The 20,193-nt window shown below is 37.0% G+C and overlaps 1 protein-coding gene across 3 annotated transcripts in view; it reads left to right on the top strand.

Annotated features, from left to right (window-relative positions):
* The window catches only part of ctnna2 (catenin (cadherin-associated protein), alpha 2), a 227,923-nt gene that overhangs the window by 47,215 nt on the left and 160,515 nt on the right, over positions 1 to 20,193 (top strand). For all 3 annotated transcript variants that reach the window (XM_077571045.1, XM_077571046.1, XM_077571047.1), the window contains one exon: positions 4,402 to 4,605. In XM_077571045.1, coding sequence (XP_077427171.1) covers positions 4,402 to 4,605 — 204 coding nt within the window. The remainder of the gene's footprint in view (positions 1 to 4,401; positions 4,606 to 20,193) is intronic.

Genomic DNA, 20,193 nt, shown 5'->3' on the forward strand with positions numbered 1-20,193 from the left:
ATATACCATATAATTTTCTGCTGACGCACACCCAAAATTGGGCTAAATACACGTCATGGCTGAGATGCAGAAAATATGTAAAAATGGCTGCCCCATATAAGCAAATAGACAAAGTTAGATGCCATGTTTTGAGCATATTTTTTTTCTCCAAGAAATACTTTTTACTCGTAGATTTAAGTAGTAGAAATAGTAGTAGAAAAATAAGCTGTGCATATTTGTAATATGATGGAAAATGTTGACATATTTCAAACAGTTTTCCAGTTTTTAGGCTGGTTGGGTATATGGATACGTGGAGCTCTGTAAAGGTCCTGACATATAGGGGTGGGTCACAGTACAAGCAAACTGGTTCTCTCATCTGTTTGTGGCATTCAGCTGATTCTTCCTCCACAAAGCCCCTTCACCTTCTCTGCTTCTTTCATTTGCTGACACAAGGACAAAGTAAAGTCAGGCGAAACAATGGCATTGTTGATCACCACAGGCATTGATTTCTCTGGCATTGGCTTAGTAGGGGGTTGGCATCAGAACTCCACCATCCGCCCTCTTTCTTCTTCTCGTAAGCGGTTGTCTAACCACCTGGAAAGACCAATTGCCCCTCCGATCCAGCAGTCTTTAGCCACACTGCCAGTTCATTTTTGAGGAGTGGGTATAACCCCCGCCGGTATGTCACACAAAGTTATTTCATGATCAAAAACTCACCTAGGTTTTGTACAAAGTAGAGACGTACCCGCAAGCTTGATTGGCCTTGCTTTCTGCCGGACAGCTGCCTTAGGTGGGGGCAAAATCATTTGGCACTACTCTTAGCATATATTAACTGATTCACTACTGACAGCATCCTTGAGCTCATGTGGCGACTTGTTCTGCCCCACTAACTGGCCTTGGTTTGCTGAAGCAATCCGAGTCTGTGAGCTCCTTTTGGCAGGAGACTTTTGTACGCGTATCATACCACTGAATCTTGGACCCAAAAAACTGTTGATATGATAGACAATAAAAACATAATATTTCAGTATTGATTTATTTTATTACATTTGTGCTTTTAAAGTTAATTCGGTGACCATTTTTTTTCTTCCTTTAACACAGCATATCTATTACTTAGCCTTAGGGACACTGTGAAGGGTATCACTTTTTTTTTTTTCCTGCAGTGTAAAACATTAGAGATGGGGTCTGTCACGCTGGGTGAGATAACAAAACTTGTGATATTGCATTTTTCCTTCTCCCACAGCTATTGCTGGGAGGTCAATAGGTGGCAGACAAGTATCAATACTTTGCCTGCCCATTTTAACATAGATATCACAATTCTCACACAAGTTGAGGCAACCTTCATCTGCTGTAGCCTCCAAAAAGTTTAGATTGATGTGCATGTCCTTCAATGCATTCACAAGTTTGTTGTTGTGGAAAGGGACCAATAGCCTCCTACCACTTGTGAACCTCTCAGAGCAGCATAGAACCTTGAGCTGTGTGCTAAATTGTGTTGTCTGAATAGCTGTTTTAAAGTAATTGTAGTCTATTACGATTTGTTAATCTGTTTGATGAAACATCTTTGAACAGTCCAACATGTGCATTTCGCAAAGATAATTATCTTCTCAGTATAACAGAGTGGAAGCTGTATTTTACTGAGGCCACAATGGATCTCTTCAATCATGCATGACAACTTAGGGAAAAACGGCATTTTCGATCTCACAAAACCTCAGATACAGCGAGTATTAAATGATTAACTGTGCATTTATTTTCCTTTAACTTTGGCATGTTGTGAACAGTGATTGCAAAAGAAGGGTCACCACCTGGGAGAAAGCCCCGATATACCATATAGAAAGGACCTTGTCACAATTACTGTCTTTCCCTAAAAACTTTCTTTTGTTTTGCCTTTTTCTGACTGGCCTTAATTCAGGCCGAGTAAAACTAAACTATAGCTGTCAATGGCAGTGAATGGACACAGCAACCGGCTAACTGTGTAGGTAAACATAAGCTTGATAAGGGGAAGTCATTACATTTCATTGTGTAATGTGACAAAAGCACTTACTCTACCGATGAATTATGACTCAGTAGTAATATTTTTGGCTACTCGGAAAAGATCAGATGGTCAAAAGAGCCATCACCTGATATTTAAGAATGTCTAGTGCAGTCTGCCTTAGGACAAACTCTGAATCACCTTAAACACAGAGACACCAAATGTTCCCGTCCACTTCTGGGTCAACATTCACTGTCTCTAACCAGCACAAGTTACTTATTCCAACCATCATACCATAAGTAACGATGAGGCCTCTGAACCATTTGTTGCACTGTGCACATTTGCTACTCTTGTATACATTTGGTCAAACTTACTTCATTGAACCCAAACTGTTCTGAATGCAAACTAAATGGTCCCTCATTCAATTTATAATATATCAGAGGTGGGCATTCCGTCAATATTGACGAAAGGTCCGTGAATCCGTCAGTGACGTAAGTTCTGCTGTGTCTGGCCACAGTCTTTGACTTGAGTGCTCGTGTGATTGAGGCGCTCGAGTGAATGACCAATTGAAGGGCTGATGATTGGCGGACTGCCGCCATGAAATTTACTGTTGGTCCTAAAATAGCGGCTGTAATTTAGCGATGAATTAAAAAAAATGTAAAATAAAATAACAAAATGGATTGAAGATTACAATTTGGTTTGGTTTTAAATAATTGACAATCGACGAGGATGGAAGGGTACCCTGGCTGTTGACGATTGACGAATGACGGACACTCAAAATGTATTGATGTGCCCACATCTTTATTATACACAGTATACCTGTATTCATATTTACCCTCTCAGGCTCAGCATTTTAATGCAATGTTCTTTTTCTATGTAAGAGGCAGAGCACCATGTTGTTATTGCGAGGTTCCATGGGTACAGATGAAATATACTTTAGTGCATCAGAGCTTGTCAAATGCTTATAAACAAACAACAAGGCAAAGGCACTATGACTGTTCTGTTTAAATTTGCACAAGTCTTAGCAAGGACTTGTTGTTAAAACAGTATTTTGTAAAGTATGAGTGTTTTCTTTTGCAAATAGAAAAATGAAAAATGAGATGTCTTGCAGTGTTAACCCACGGGAAGGCCTTTGACTTGCAAAATTAGTTGTTTTACAAACCAAGAATGTTGACGGCCCCAAAGAGAAATTCAGCTTTCTCCTGCTTGGCATTATCTTATGCAACTTAACATCAATAAGCATGTGTTCTATGGAGGATATATCATATGAATGACAACCATGTATTTGCACTGGGGTATACACTCACTATTTTAGGAGAACTGCATTTTTAGCTTAATTCCTGCTGCGTTTCCTCTTCACTAATTAATGCTGTTACCCATCTCTTTGCTCTAGTTACATCTTCTGTATGTATTAATGATTCAAGAATGCTTTACATTTTTATTTTAAGGGGATATTTGTATTGCATGTTTACCCCTCAGAGAGAAGTGCCTTGTATTTCATTACTACATGCTTATGTTAACTTCATACACAACACACAGTCACTTCATGCTTTATGTAACATCCTGCTACTATATTCTTTTATTCATGTCCACGCTCTTAATTGTGTGCCGATCGTTCAAAACCTTTCTTCAACATAGCAATTTTCTGACAAATGTGATTTGTCATTGTGTCACTTAAAGTGAGGCTGCAGTCATTTTCTTTTTTTTCTTTTTTAAATTCAAAATAGTTTAGTCGATTGTGTCATTTAAAGTTGAGGGTTTGTCCTACTGGCTGTAAAAAATAAATAAATGTACAATAAATGGTCATATATTAATATTCCCATTACTGCTACCCTTTACTTTAAGGACATTAAGTATTTTTACGAATCACAAACTGCCCTACAACATGCAGACGCGTAGGCTTTCTTGTGGTACAGTGTAACAATTCATAGAACTGCTATGTCATGCATGAGATGCTCACAGATACAATGTAAATTTGCTCTCTGCATTAACTACATATTTATTGATCATGACATTAAAAATCCCACATTGTGGTGGGGGAACTGACAATATCAATCGTTGCATTGTTTTCTGATGGAGGATGACTCGAGCCATTGTTAATTACCTTGAAAAACCTCCCAGGTATTGTCAATCAAACCTTTTCTAATCTTTCTAGCCCAACTATTCCGAATGCCCTATGATAATTGGTACCTGACATCATGCTTGAATAACAATGGAATAAAGCCCTCTGGGAATGTTCTCAGTATGCCTTCATGTTCTTTTCTTCCTTACAGCTTTCATTCTTTGGTCCTTTTGTGTATTCGGCTACAGCTTGTAGGCTTCCGGAAGCTCTAATTTCTAGTGTAGATCTCAACACCAAAATAACCATGTGTATATATATATATATATATATATATGTCTTAATTAAATGAAACATCAAAATGGATGCCCTTCATTGTCTCTTTATGCTTTGACAGAACAAAATAATCCTGGACCCTTTGACATTCAGCGAGGCTCGTTTCCGGCCTTCGCTGGAGGAGCGCTTGGAGAGCATTATCAGTGGTGCCGCATTAATGGCAGATTCTTCATGCACACGTGACGACCGACGTGAACGCATCGTGGCTGAGTGCAACGCTGTTCGACAGGCCCTCCAAGACTTGCTGAGCGAGTACATGAACAATGTAAGTGTTGCCAGATTTCATTCCCATTCCCATTACGTAAATAATGCAATACAATTCTGTCATCATGATAGCATAGCACAACATTTCCGATCAGATTTTTAAATTCAACCCAAACTGCTCCCTGGGTGCTTAAACAGCCACTGCTCCAGTGTGTGTTTGCTGCGATGGGTCAAATGCAGAGGTCAAATTTTATGTACAATGTGTGTACATGACAAGAAAAAAATATTTCATCCTTTCATCATTCTTTCAATTTATTCAGTTGCAATTTTGGTCATTTAGGAAGGACAAATGCATACGGTTTGACATCACTGCTCTTCACTTAGTCTTCTGTAATACCATTTTTTTTTTGCTCAATGAAGTTGTCAATAGATAGAGACAGAGTGCATTTAAATGTAGTCTCACCGGATGGAAACACAATTCCCCTCTCTCTATTGACTCGATATTGGACAAGGTTCCTTTTTCACTCTGTCTGCAAGCGGACAACTAAAAAAATCCCAAAACAGACAGGGTGGGATGCACTATTCAAGTGGTAACAAAAACAAGTTTTTAGTTGATAGTTGAAAAAAGTTAAACATTCTGACACTTCTTGCTGTGACTGGTTCTAATCTAGTGTGCTGCTATGGTGCTACATGAAATAAGGAGGGCTGTATACAAAAGAGAGCGCTCATCTCATCAATTTGGAGATGCAGTGCCTTGCTTTCTGGAGTATAGCAGCTTTTGCACAGCAGTACCAATGTTTATTATTTTGTCTGTGGAGGGCTACAAACTGCCACCTTTGTCCTTTCAAGCCAAAATCTTAGACTAAGCTGTCCGTTGATGAAGTAGAAATCCCTGTAGCACTGTACAAACACCCATTATACACTAAGACTACTATACTATAAAACGGCTAAAAACACTTCTCCTCATCTTAACATCCATGTTTAAAGTATTTTGTGTTAAAGTATTTTGATAATAGAATGTACTGTGAATACTATGCTTCTCATACATTGGACTGTTAGTAATAATTTATGCATTTTAAGTAACCAAATTTTGAACGTAATACCATGGCGATTTCAGATTGGACAAGTCATGAGTAACAACAACAATTGTATGTAATTGGGATGTTTGACCTTGGCCGAGTTCGAACGTCTCACAACTCATACAAATTGGATTTCGACCCAAAAATCGGAGTGAAAAATGCCTCAGAGTTTGACCTCATTCTCAGAGTTTCAAACACCCAAGCAAAGCAAGGAAAGCCGAACATACCTTGAACGGATAGCTGAGTGAAGCCGAGCGATGCTGAATGCTCACGTCGCAATACTCGAGACGAAGCGCTGCTCATTTCCAGCCAGAGAGTGAATACACCCGGAGGTGCTCCGTACAATCGCGAGTGCATTTAGATTTTCCCACGACAATATTCTTCGCCATGGGCCCAGAGAAAGATAACAGTGGCAGTGGCAGCAAAGAAAAATGTATAGTGCTACGAACCACATTGGATTCAGGAAGGAAATTATCGCGCCGTTGTAACTACCATGACTACTTCCGTAAAATGAGGACCCCCCCTTAGCTGTTCAACAACGTGCCTGACGTTAAACAGTGCACAAGGACCCCTTAGTAGTCTAACAATATGCCCAATGTAACAACACAGCACTGAACTAAAACTGCATTAACATAGCATTTCTCATCCCACCACAACAAAAAAGGTCAGATATTTTTTATTATTTAAATACTGTACAGGGTGTAAATGTAAAAAAAACAAATATAAATTAAAAAAGGAATTTTCTGTTTTTGGAGCTTGGGAACGAATGAATTGCATTTACATTATTTCCTATGGGAAAAAGGTTTTGGTGGTTGAACAATTTGGATTTTGAACACTTCACAGGAACGAATTATGTTCAAACTCTGAGGTACTTCTGTACGTCAGATATAATACATACTAACACATATAATAAGATTATTGAGTCTCATAGCAACCTTCTACACAAATGGTAATGAGGCACCATGGGTTTACTTTATTTCCTCAGTGCATGAGCAGAAGCTCGCAGTGGCAAAACTCATTCAACTCTTTGTAACCATGAATATCATGCCAATAGTCAGTGCTAATTACACTCTACTCTTAATTATGCTTTATTGCAAACAAGCATGGCAGCATCCAAAGACATTATTAATTCATTCACACCCAGCCATTTTCACTAAAACAATCCTCTTTACTACCAACTGTTTTACTGGATTTTGACTGATTTTGTAAGGCCCACAGAATAAGTAGCATTAGAATATAGCTAAGTTTCATCATTACTCACAAATCGATTTAGAATTCTGAGTAATTTAGTTTTTTTTTTTTTTACATGGTCCTAGTACATTTCCTATGCTGGCCGTTTGTGTAATAACTACCATTTCTTCAACCGTTCTTTGCAGTTGAGAGGCTGCATCAAAACCTTCTGTATGCTCTAGCATAAATAAATAAAAAAACGTATAAATGCGTGTTTGGGACACTTACAATATTTAAAATAGAATGTATTTATACATTTTGGGGAGCAAATTAATTAATGTTAATAAGAAATGTAAGCAACCGCTTTTTTTCAGTCACACCAAGCATCCAAAGACAACATTTTTTTGTAGGAAGCTTGAACCAAAGCACAAGGTTAATCAATGTGGTAGCTGGCTATAAATTAGGTTCAAGTGACAGGAGAATGTCCATACCTGTCTTAGCTGCTGGTGATCTGTGATTGGTGACAGCATGCCTGGCTCCCTGGCTGGTGCTGAATCATCAGGAGCAGCTGATTTAGTTACGGCAGCTCAGACAGGGCCAATCTATCAATTGATCTAGGGAGTAATGCATTACCAGCCTGGGTCAAGGGAGCTTGGGCTGAATATAGCCATAGCCAGAAGCCATGGCAGGTAAAAGGGGCAACTGGGCAGCTCTGTGAGCAGTACAGAGAAGGATTTAGGGAGTGTGATGGTGAGCACACTCATCTCACTGTTAGCTGGATGTGGCACATAAACCCAAACATGGGTGGTGCAGTAGGCTGATCATTAGGGGAAGACGGATGGCCTTGTTTTTCACAGTCTCCCTGGAGTTGCCATGCAGAATGCTCACTCAACAATTGACATATTCCGTGCAGTCAGTATGTGTTGTGTGTAAGTATGAAAATTAGATTTTTGTGACAAAACATAAATGAAGGCAACAAGTGAGACATGCAAAGATGTGGAAGAAATGCTTGGCCAAGTCCTAATATTGCTTTGCTGACCTCAATTAACACAGTTAAAAGTACTCTTTCACTCTATGAGCTTGCAATTACTATATTTTAAAATTGATTAACCACTAAAATTTCTCTTTTTTTTGGCTTCAGTTTAAACAAAGGGCTTTGACTTTTGTCTGGGACAAAGGCAATACCTCGCTTTTTTTTTTAACTACATAAAGAGGGAAACGATTAAGTGCCTACATAAATGGCAACGCACTGTGCTCTATAAATGAGAGGTGGTGAGGTGCATTGCTGCAGCATTCCTATATAGATGCAGCACACAGCATTTTTGTCACTGATCAACAAACAATGTTGCCGAAGTCAATACACTGTGCAGTATCACTCCTGCTATTTAAAGGGCACAATATTTGATCAAAGGTTCTGCACACAGACAATGACAATTGTGCGAAACCTACACACAGCACAAGATCAGGGTAACCATAAAATCATTTAAGTACCGGCAAAATTATATATATGATGTATATTTTATTCAATTAGTATAATATACATATTTATTACATACAAAGACATTTAGTGTACATTCATTTCATATTCTGTAATCACTAATTGATTCTTTATTGCATTTGTCGTCCAGAAACCCAGCAAAGCTCATTACATGACCCATCTGTTGTACTTTTCCACTTGTTTTCCCTAACTTCTTACCAGTGGCCGATGTTCAAGTTGTTAACCTGACCTTTAAAATGAAAACATAATCTCACCTCACTTCTCACAGTGTGTATGTTTACAAACATTAGTCAAGATTCTGGTCTTTACCTCTCAACATTTTTTGTTTTGTTTTTCTCAACCATAAACCCTTAATGTTTCCATGGAATGTTTAATTTGATCTAGATCTATATCAGCCAATTCTAAAGGCACAGTGATCTGTAATAATAATATGACTTTTTTGTAATCTGTTAATCAGGGCTGTCAGATTAACACGTTAACAAAACAGTATCCCAGCTAACACTTAAGTGATACCTAATTCCTCCCTGAAGTAAATTGGTTACATTTACAGTAGACACATTAATTAATCACAGTAAATATTAAGAATAATATATTTCTATTAATCTTAATATTTGATTCAATCTGATACTTGTTTAGTTGCCAGAGCAAGTCTTGCTTCCCCAACACAAATTTGACTTTTCTTGTTCAATTAATTTAATTTCATTTTCCGATTGCCCCCACATTACTGGCCCTCCAGACTCCTAAACCCAGCAATAAATCATGGGTTATCCACAGCATGCCATGGCCTCCCTCTCATCTGTCAACACCTAATGCACTACTCAACAAGCTGCAATCCACCGGGCACATATTAACCTCCCACTTTGAATAATTTAAAAAATCTTTGCCACTCAAGGCTGAATCACAGTCATGGACTATATGAGTTATATTAAACATATAACTCACCAACGTTTTGTTTATCTCACTCAGGGGTCAGGGAATCAAATGTCTATCTCATAATCTCAAGGTTAGCAGTTCCTGGTACTGGCTCAGAACTGATTTGTTCTTCAGAGTCAATAAAAACCCACCCAAAATTTTTTTGCATTCAACAATCAACTTTAATTCCCTTTTGATGCAAATAACCCTTCCATGAATTTTTGATCCAGGCTACATGTTACAGTGTACGTTTTTTCTAAGTGATTTAAATATGTGGAAAGTATTTGGGAAAAACATGCAGTTTGATGTTATAATGTCAGTTAAGACTAGTTTCATTCTATAAGTGTTACATTTAACTAACACATAATGATTGTTCAAGTAAAGTTTGGTTAAAGGTTAAAACATTTGAATGATACTTTTTAACTCAATTGTAAGTACTTGTTCTGAAAAAGTAGTATTTATGCATCCCTATGTAGTACGTTATTTTTTTACAATTTATGAAAGCTCACCCTAGCACTTTAGATGGAAACAATCGCCGTAATATTAGATACTGTTCATTACCAGTGTTTAGCAGTACAAACGTTACATGTAGTGGCGTTACTATTTCAACTACGGTACATTTCCCAGTAACGTAATTATTGCCTCATTGTTTTTTTAAAACCAAATTTCCCCTGGCTCTTCTAAACCTTAAACGCATCTCTTTGATGTCACATATTATTTCGTTCTCCTGTTGATCCCTGCCATAAATGGTGCCCGTGAATTCTGCCGAGTGGTTTGGATTTCGCAACTGTATACAAATAGCAGAGAAGGGGGCAGAGGTCTGTACAGCTCATCAGTTCTCAAGGCTATGTTGCTAAATAGGTAAGCTAAATTTAATAGAGGATAATGATGACCATATCTTCAACTGTTGCACTGTTCAGTTAAGTGCAGTGTCTATTTTTTAAAAAATATATATTTTTATTATTGTATTAGTTTTAGGCTTTATGTAATTCAACAACGCAATCTTGAATATTGTATATTCTAATATAGCTAAGTGAACTTTTTTTGAGCTCCAAAATACTTCCAAAAGTAGATGAGTAAGGCACTCTTAGATTAATACAATATTTCAAATGTTGGCCTGCCGCTGCTTGTCTGTGATTAATAGGCCACTGACTGAGACACAAATATAAACGAAACAAGGCACACTTACGTCATAAAGGATATTGACATTTTGGAAGGGACACCTGTAGATACAAAAAAGTCCACAAACACCACTTCATGTATACGCATTGCCAGGCGATTGACGCAAGCAATTGACGCAGTTCTTAAATTGGAAAAAAATATGGTCATAACATTTGCACAGTGCTACTCAATTATTTTCTGTTATGCTCCCCTAGGAAAAAGAAAACATTTTGTGTCCCTCAATTTATTACCGTAACTATACATTCTTCTAAGATTGTTTTATGTACACGTCTGCATATATATATACTGTATATATATATATATATACAGTATATATACTGTTATATATATATATATACAGTATATAGTCTTCTCTTTTCTTTTCATTTTTGTTAAACACTTTTCCATGGTGTCTCTTAAGGGTTTGTTCACTGCACTTCATATCTCCTGCATGCTCCGTGCAAAAAACACCTAGTGTAGTGGATGTGCAATTACACTTCATTTTAGTATGGCAGATAAACAAAACAAAACAAAAAAACAATGTGTTCCCTGGGGCCACATGTGCCCCAATCTCATCGCACAACAACCCCCAATGTAAACAGGGGGCCCCTAAATTTATTTTAGTAAAAACATTCATTTATGTTAATATTGCAATCTACAATTTTAAAATTTAGTTTTTCTTTTAGAGCCCTTTCTCCAACTGAAATAGCTTTTATGTAGTTTACCTACTTTTTTACCCACTTTTTTTTCCTTTATTTTTTGTATCTTAGCTAGCGAATCTGGTTCAGTCTGATCAAGCTACATCTAATGTGGAATATCTTGTAGCATCTCATTAAATTTCCAAGTAGCTTGCTCAACACTGTCCATTACAATTAAGTCTTACTTTATGGGAAACAAGAAACACAATCCTTTGTTGTTATCGGGAGCACACCCATATCAGAACACCTGAAAACCTACCCATCAGGCCATCTAGGATTTAGGTGATTGAAGAAATGAGACCTTAATTAGGTTTAAAGGTCATATCAGGAGACCCGATAGAATTATCCAGGAACATATTAATGCAATAAAAAGCTTTCAGATCTGGCAACTCTATTGCATTAGAATGCTGCCAGCCCTTCTACTGCATCCCTCCCCATGCTCTGTAAGGCCAATTCTCCTCAAGGGCTTGCTGCTTTGAGTAACGCAAACGTGATTGACATTGATAGCTTGATCAAACTATAGAATCAACTCTAATATCATTAAGTGGGCGGACATGCAAGCAAAGACCTGGGCTCTAACTGTATTATCTGCTACATATGTTAGGGTTATGGATCCAGAGGACTAAATGCAATGGGAAATCAAGAATGCTGGCCACATTTCAGAGAAATAGTGTGTGACTGTTCACATTTTAATCCTTTCTTTGATGTCCTTTTTCTACCTTAGCAACCTGTTCCATTCCATTTGCCTGCAGATATTTGTAAGTTGTAAGGACAATCTAGACGTCATTATGCGTAAATTATGGGTACTTGAAAGTGAAACCGTAATCAATACATAATAATAATAATAATAATACGATCAACATTTTTTCCCCAGCCAGGCCTCGATACACCAATCCTACGTCACAAATCAGAACGTGTCCAGGCCCTGGGGCCTACGGGCGTCTGCTAGCTGCGTGCTGCTAGCACCGAATATCCTCGGGTTAAACCAAGCTGCCGTTTGAAACAAAACACCTCAATAATAATGAAGATAGCAATTTTCAGCCAGTTGTAATTCCAACGTCCGTTTTATGTAGCAGAAATCTTGCATTGGATTAGTAAAGACTGCTAGTATGCCAGTATGCTAGTAGCCAACTTGCGTCATTATGAAACCCGAGAAACCTCTGAGGGTGTATACCCGCCCCGCTGCAATATGATTGGCTGCCGTGTTGCTGGAAGGATATGACGCAGTTACCGTGACGTGCTGCCGTAAACATGGACGCCGCGGCCATAATGGGTTAGCACTCACAAAGGGGGGGCGGGGGGTTGCGTGAAAATACCGAACGGTCGGTTTCAACGGTTTTCAAAAACTATTCCAGCCCTAATACATACATACATGAACAGATGGATCACATAGGTACCGTTATTGTTACTTTGTAACAGAATCAAATTTCATTTGATGCTTCTTATTCACAGCAGCACAAACTCATCTGTCTGTTTATGAATAAAGTAATTACTTTGATAGCATAGAAAAAATAAATTCCAAATGCATTAGTGAGTTGTCTGGATGATGCGCGCCTGAAATATTGTTAATGTGTGAGTGACTGTGTCAAGAGAGAATGTGTGGGAGATGTGCTATTTGAGAAGGCTTCATAACCAAATGACCTTTTACAGGAATAGCTTGTTGTTGTGTCAGATCCCAATTGCTATGCACACTCAGATCTTGCACGTTCTTTTGTCATGCATTATTTAATTTTTTTGGTGTTTACCATTGTCTTAAGTACCAAAAGTGAGTCTTAGGCATTATCTATGGATTGATTATCTTTTACGAGAAATATACACTACATATCATGCCAACTTAAATCCGGTTGCCGGACGGCTACATTTTTCATGTTTATCTTAAGTAGGGTTGTTCAAAACCACTTTTTTTGTCAGACTGATAGCATTACGAGTTCTCAACTCATGAGTAGTCACCAATACCAATACCAAGTACAGATACCGTTAATACTTTGGATACAAAAAAGAAAAAAAAACTTTAGATAAAAAAACTTTTGATAACCCCCCCCTTAAAAAAAGACAGATAATTTCAAAGAGAGATCCAATGCAGCCCTTTCAAAGCATTTGCATGAAATTAATATACCGGTAAATTTTCTATTCTACTAATTTCTAGTTCCTGATCGTAAACCGGCCATAAGCGGGCGGCTGATACCTTGAAATACGTTCGGTAATCGACCTGTTTCTGATACCTCATATCGATACTCGCCCATCCCTAGTCTTAAGGAGGGCCTTGCCATTTCATTTAGGTAATAACATAATAGTGCGCTCCCTATATATATATATATAAAAAATATAACATTTAGTAAAGAAGGGCATGGCTTTTACATGTGAAAATGCCCAGGTGTTTGTCTTAACAAAGTTCTATTATTAATAATATTTGCATTATGTTAAATATTGTTTTGAAATTTGACAAGTAGCTTGCCTGAGTAATCTGTAAATGCCCCTTTTTGGGAAAACAATGAAGAAAAAACACACACAACAGATAAACATAATCATTTGTGTTTAACATATACATGGAGCATGTTCAAATTCTTAAAAAAAAATGCTGCATGTGAGGAGCAACCAGAGGAAGCAAGTTGTTTCCAGTGAAACTGAAGCTGCCAGATAGTTTAACCTTTCAACAGGCTTGGTTTAGCACATTGAAACTCAAGCAGCAGTCTGGCACTGCTAAGAGAGAACATGTGTTTGGTCTCAGCAGAACGAGGCAAATCTTTCGGTTTCTGTTGAAACTGAAACGACCCCTGCAGGACTCTGTAAACATGCTGTATATTTTCTGAATTATGCAGAAATACTTGGGGGGCCTTTAGTTTTCACATATCACATCCTTCATGTTTTGTACTTTTTGTTTGGCACAATTCCATTAGGATTTCAGTCCTCAAAATTTGACAACTCAAAACATTAGCCTTTTATATTGTGTTTGACAAAGCTGTTTTACCACAAACAAATATAACTGTCAACAAAACTGTTTTGCAAAGCACCAGCATCTATCCAGCAAAACATTGCAAATAACTAAGCTTTTAACGAAAGGTCTAAAATGTACGTGACTAATTGTATATGTGTGTATCTAAATCCAATAATCCATTTTTTTTGTAGAAAACAACAATGTTTTTCAGTCAGTACTTTTGGGGGATTTAAAAAACATATCTTTGTAAGCATTACAAAGGATTTCTGACAAACGGAGTCCAAATTGTATTGTTTTACTTTGGAATGTACTATCAAAGCTACGTTACAAAATTAAGAAAACCCCTAAAGAGTTGTCTTGATTTATATAGGATATAAATCATGTTTCCTCACATACTACTGTTATCATGCCTTCTCGCGCCTCTCTCTGCGCAGCCATGCAACGTGCTGTTTCAGTGATACAACATGTCAGTGCTCAGGCAGTGGGACATAAATTATTCTGCCCTGTAGGCACATGAGTTACAGTGCATATGGCGAAGATCGGATTAGGTTAAGTGAACCATACGATAGGACGTTTGCCCCTTGCATAAATTTATACTAAATAAGTTGAATATTTTAGATTTGAACCTTTTACCTTGTTAGACTGGTTTGAAAAAATGTAATGAAATTCAAGAACATGTGTTCTTTGCTGATTATTGCTCCTCCTTTTAAAGGCTTAACATGGAATTGAGAAAGACATGGATATCAAAGCTAATCATAGAGAAAACTGTCAAATAAGTGTGTATTTGATAGTCGTTAGAGGCAAGGTGACTCTGGGGTATCAGACAATCATTAGTACAGAGTAGTGCAATATTAGTATTGTTTCATAAAGTAAAGGTGTGAGAATCAAAGTAGAGGAAGACTGTCATTAAATAATAACTTGCAATAGTTATGTCCTAGCTATGCATCAATGGTGGTACAAATATCGGCTTTGATATTCTTTGAGATTCGTTTTTTGGGGTTCTTCATATTAACCTGGATGTATATCACACATTTCTCATTCATGGAAACTGAAACACTTGGAAAACATGCCGATTAGGTTATAGTAATGGACATGAAATCAGTTTTAGATCCACACACTACTGCATTAGTGTGGAATCCAAGCATGAATCTGGATATATTATAGTGCCTCAGGACTTGCTCTGAAAACATGAGTATGCCAGAACTTGTTTATTTTTTTACATTTGAAAAGAACAACTATTGTTTTTATTTTAATGCAATAACATTATGCAGTTATAGATGTTATTAAGATAATAGATGCTACACTGCACTACACTAAACTACACACCATACACAATGGTATGATATACTTGTGATGGACCTTCATGTATTCCAAAATGAATAAAACAAGCCACTCTGCCATTTCCCTCCTAATGTCGCTGTTATTCATGTCTGCTTGCCCAATTTTTTTTGACTGAATAGATCCTAAAATGAATGTATTTTATCTATACATAGTTTTTAAAATCCTGGATGCCTGATGATATGCTGTTCTAGTGTGCTGTAATAGCCACTAGGAGCTGTCAAGGACAATATATCACAGTCTGTGCTAAAGTGCCGGCAGTCAAACAAAGACTACGCAGAAAGGCAAAGCAAAACAACAGAGATCCAGAGTCAGAGTGGATACTCGACTGGCGAAGCAACACAAAGCGACTCAAGGGGTAAATCTAGGGGCAAAGGGGGACAAAAATATAAGTAAAAATAGGGGTTAGGGAAAAACGGCAGTTCGTCTGACCTTCCTTGAGGCTAGCGCAGTAAGGGAAACGATGCAATTAATGTCTATAAGAGCGTTGTTCTCAAAGAAGCTCCCTAAGGGTGATGACTCAACTATAGGCTTCTCAGGGATAGTTCCCACTCATGGCCCTTAAACACATCACATGCAAGCCTCATCAAGTCTCAATTACTTATATCATTAATTATAGCTATTTTAATTAACAGTATTGAAAATTTAATGCCAGTAATTGTGAAATGAATAATTGTGTTTTTTTGCTGGGAATATATTGGGTACAGCACAGTCCATCAGGATTGGACTGGCAGAGTTAGCCAAGTCTGCTACAATAGTTTGTTTTTGAGGCTTTACTCTGTTTTAAGTCCTATTTTCACTACAGACAACAGTGTGTTTCTTATCAGGGCAGCCGATTTGACTTTGTTATCAATGAGAGGGGTGCACCCCAAGGCTCTTCTTTGGGGCCACTCCTGTTCTCCATTATTTTTGATTTGTCCGGAATCTGTTCAGACAATCATGCTTTATTATATGCAGATACTACCGTTATTTATTGTTCAAAACTAGAAGTTTCACAAATTCAGTGCTCATTGCAAGAATACTTTAACTTAGTACAAAAAGGGTTTATCCAAAATAAGTTCTTAATAAGAAGAAATATTATAGTATGCTCTTTTCTTTAATATCAAATTCTCTTCCATTGCAAATTATGTTTCTTAATGGTTCCCCCCTTGAAAAAATTTAAGAATATAAATATTTGGGACTTTGGCTTGACCCTCAATGGTCTTTTAAGTTTCATGTAGGCTTTTTTTTCCCATTTAATCAAGTTAATAAACAAACTGTAATATCTTTCAAACACTGTTGACGCATTACTATTAATAGCCAATTGTTTTCAGTAGAGTACTTTCGGAGACACAGTATTTTGCTTGTTTAATTTTGAACATCACAGGTCATTGCAAACCCCAAGGAAATTTCTTTATTTTACTGATCTCATCTATGGTTTGCAATGCAAATGAAATGTCCACCATTCTTTTAAAAGTTCAATATAATTTAGAAATTAGCAAGGGAGACAAACAGTCTTGAAGAATACCAATATTGGTAGTGACTAAGGACTGTTCAAACAATATTTTAAGTCGTGCATTGAAGTGCATTCATGAACTCTTGGAGGACATCAGTGCTATTAACTCATTCACTGCCATTGACGGCTATAAACGTCAACATTTCATCAAAATCCACTTTTGTTAACAATAGTATGAAAAACTAGAAAAAATATTTATTGTACATTTAGAACAGATATAAAATTTGTGATTAATAGTGAGTTAACTTGAGAAGTCATGCAATTAATTATGATTCAAAATTTTAATCGCCTGACGCCCTTCATTTTTATTATTCTTTTTTTTTAAAGAAAAGATTATTAAAAATAACAAAACATAATAAAATTATAAAAAATAAGAAATTATTTAAAAACATTTTTTTAAAGAAAAGATAAAAAAAATACATAACATTATTTTTTAAAAGAAAATATTATTACAAATAAGAAAAATAAAAAAATAAATGTTTTACTTTATTAAAAAAAAAAAAACAGCTGGATGAATATCTGTCTACAGGTCACACTTAATCCCCATCCACAACAATACTTTTAGATTCTGCTGAATCACTTACTTGCTCTTTTTATATCATGAGTAGTCCTCTATTAAGCAATGCTTAGCTTTACAGTGTCTGTGCATGTCCCGTGTGCTATGCTGGTGTGTGGTGCTGTCGATACTGATGAACCATTAACCATGTCAATACTGTAATTTGCCAAATAGTGGCTTTCACTCTTAATAGATGAGACAGTTCAATTAATGGCAGGGTGAGTTGTACACATGTCCCAATAAAGGCCTCACATCAAATAAGGTACATTTAACATGTGGTGCCACTCGGTAGCTGCAATTACCTTTATACACTCATGTAGCCAGTAAGCCATGCCGTTTTGTTTATGTGGCCACAGTTGGGTGCACTCTGTGCACTCTGGTGCTGCAAAAAATAATTATTGAATATATTTGTTGACAGCTCATTGCTTGTCCTGGTCCATTTGTCCAAGCTAAGACAGCAATGTAATATTTTTATTGGTGGCTGATGTTTATTCTTTTCCCCACTTCTTAAGCTTTCATTTGAAAATATATTTGTTTATTTTGTGTACATTGGAACTTTTGATTTAGGCAACCAAATGTGTCCATTAATTTATGTATATTACACAAGTGTACTATAGATGTTTGTTGGAAGAAAAAAAAAAGATGACTCGTATCAAATCACAGTCGCAATACAGTATTGAGGGAAAACAATTTAGTTTGACTATTTTCCCCCAAAATTACAGCTTTGGCAGGGATTGTAGTGTACATTGTACTCATGCATTATTCAACCTAACGGCAACATTTACTGTACATTGTGTCCAGCACAGCACTGTCGCAAAGTCATTACCCAACACTGATTTTTATCTTTTTAGAAGAGCTGTTAAGTACTGTACTGTAGGGTGGTGCAAGAGAAACTAAGCATAGTATGTCAGTTGATCTGAGGTCGCACCAAGTTATTAACCCTTCCCTTGAATCACTCTGTCATGGGTAAACAAGCCGGAGTAAATAACGGCATGGTGGTTGCCGCCTTCTCACCTCTGACAATTTGGCATCCACTTGGACAAACTTTGGGGCGCTTTTTCCCCTTATGTCCAGCATTGTTTCTTCTATGAAATAATACAGCCACAAGTTTGTATTGTGAACCAAATCCCAATACAATTGGTAGTCTGTAGGACATGCATCCATAAATCTCACAGTTTCCATTACAGTGCCTGTCCATCTAAGATTCTGACTGAGGGTTCTCCGGAGACACCTTTAAAAACTGATTTATCATGAAATATGGACCCAGTCAGATTAATAAATCAAGGTTATGATGGGATTGAAGACTGATGTCAACCGCTCACTACGTTTTTTTTACAGGGTGCCAGTCAACCACAAAGTGTACACATTATCACTATGACACTCGTATGTTGCATTTGCTCGGTCACATTTGCATTAGGGCTGGGTATCGATTCTAATTTCCTCAATCAACTCGATTTTGATTTACAATAGTTCACTTTGATGCGATTTCGATTTTTTTCAGATTGGATTCACTTCAGTTCAATCCGATATTAACTATGTAACATAAATTCTTCTTAAATTCCAAGAAAATTATTTAAAAAAATAAAATAAAAATAAAAACCTCCACAAACATTAAATTCCAAATGAAAAAATTGTGGAGGCAGTACTTGGTTAAATTATTTATTTATTAAAGAAAGTAACACAAACATTGACACCAGCATGGATTTGATGAAAATGTTTTCATAATTATAATTCAATATTTGTAAATACAAATTTAAAACATTCTGAATTGTCATGAAGTGCAATAAGTCAGGTTTTTCATAAATGTAAGAATTTTAAACTCATCTGAACAACACATTTCAAGAAAACAGTACAATACAAAAAATGTTGGCCTTTAAATTTATATTTTCTTGTTAATTTATGGGGGAAAAAAAATATTAAAATAATCAATTAATTGTTTTATGAATCAATATCATGCTCAAAAACGAACATTGATTCAGTATTGATTATTCAATTCTTTTTTAAACGCAGCCCTAATTATCATCACTAAAACACAATTAATACAGAACAAAATAAAACAAATTAAATCAAAATGCAGTTTACTTCTTCTTGTTCCTTTGGTTTCCTAAGTGGAGCAACCACACCCCTCTCGCAAATTCAGTTTAGAGCAGTTTTCTTCAGCTGGGCCCATGTTTGTGCAGTTTTCTTGGCTTCACTCTCGAGTGATCTTCTCCAAGTCTGTCTTGGGCTTCCCACTTTCCTCTTCCTCTGTGGGTTCCAGTCAAGTGCCTGCCATGTGATGCTGTTTGTTGCATTTTATAATGTGTGTCCAACCCACACCCACTTCTTCCTCATAATACCTTGGCTGATGACTAAATGCAAATAGTGGACCCAAAATGCCGCAGACTAAAGGCTAAAACTTGCAAACAACTGTGGGGAACAAGGGCACAGCATGACAATTCACCCCCTAACAAGAGCAGTTAAATACTCCTATGAATACCATCTGTCAGCAGGGATAACACAAAGGAAATCTGAATATTTATATCGGCTGAAGTTGAACAACAAAGACAATAATTGATACATATGAGTTTCTGACACTGATTGCTCACATTAAACAGCAAAAATAGACCTTTTCAAATCAGTGGTGACTAAAAAGTGAAGCTTGCGTACGGGAAAGGTTCCCTTGCCTGTATCAAATTGTCCGTCAGGCCTAATTCCTTGGCACCGATAGTTGGGTTGAATTAAGGCCCATGATCACCAAACCGAGATGAGCAGTTGGAGCATGCCAGTTGAGCACCAGGACACAAGATAAAAATACACAGATATTT

This window comes from Vanacampus margaritifer, chromosome 7 (assembly GCF_051991255.1).
Source record: "Vanacampus margaritifer isolate UIUO_Vmar chromosome 7, RoL_Vmar_1.0, whole genome shotgun sequence".
NCBI classification, from domain to species: Eukaryota; Metazoa; Chordata; class Actinopteri; order Syngnathiformes; family Syngnathidae; genus Vanacampus; species Vanacampus margaritifer.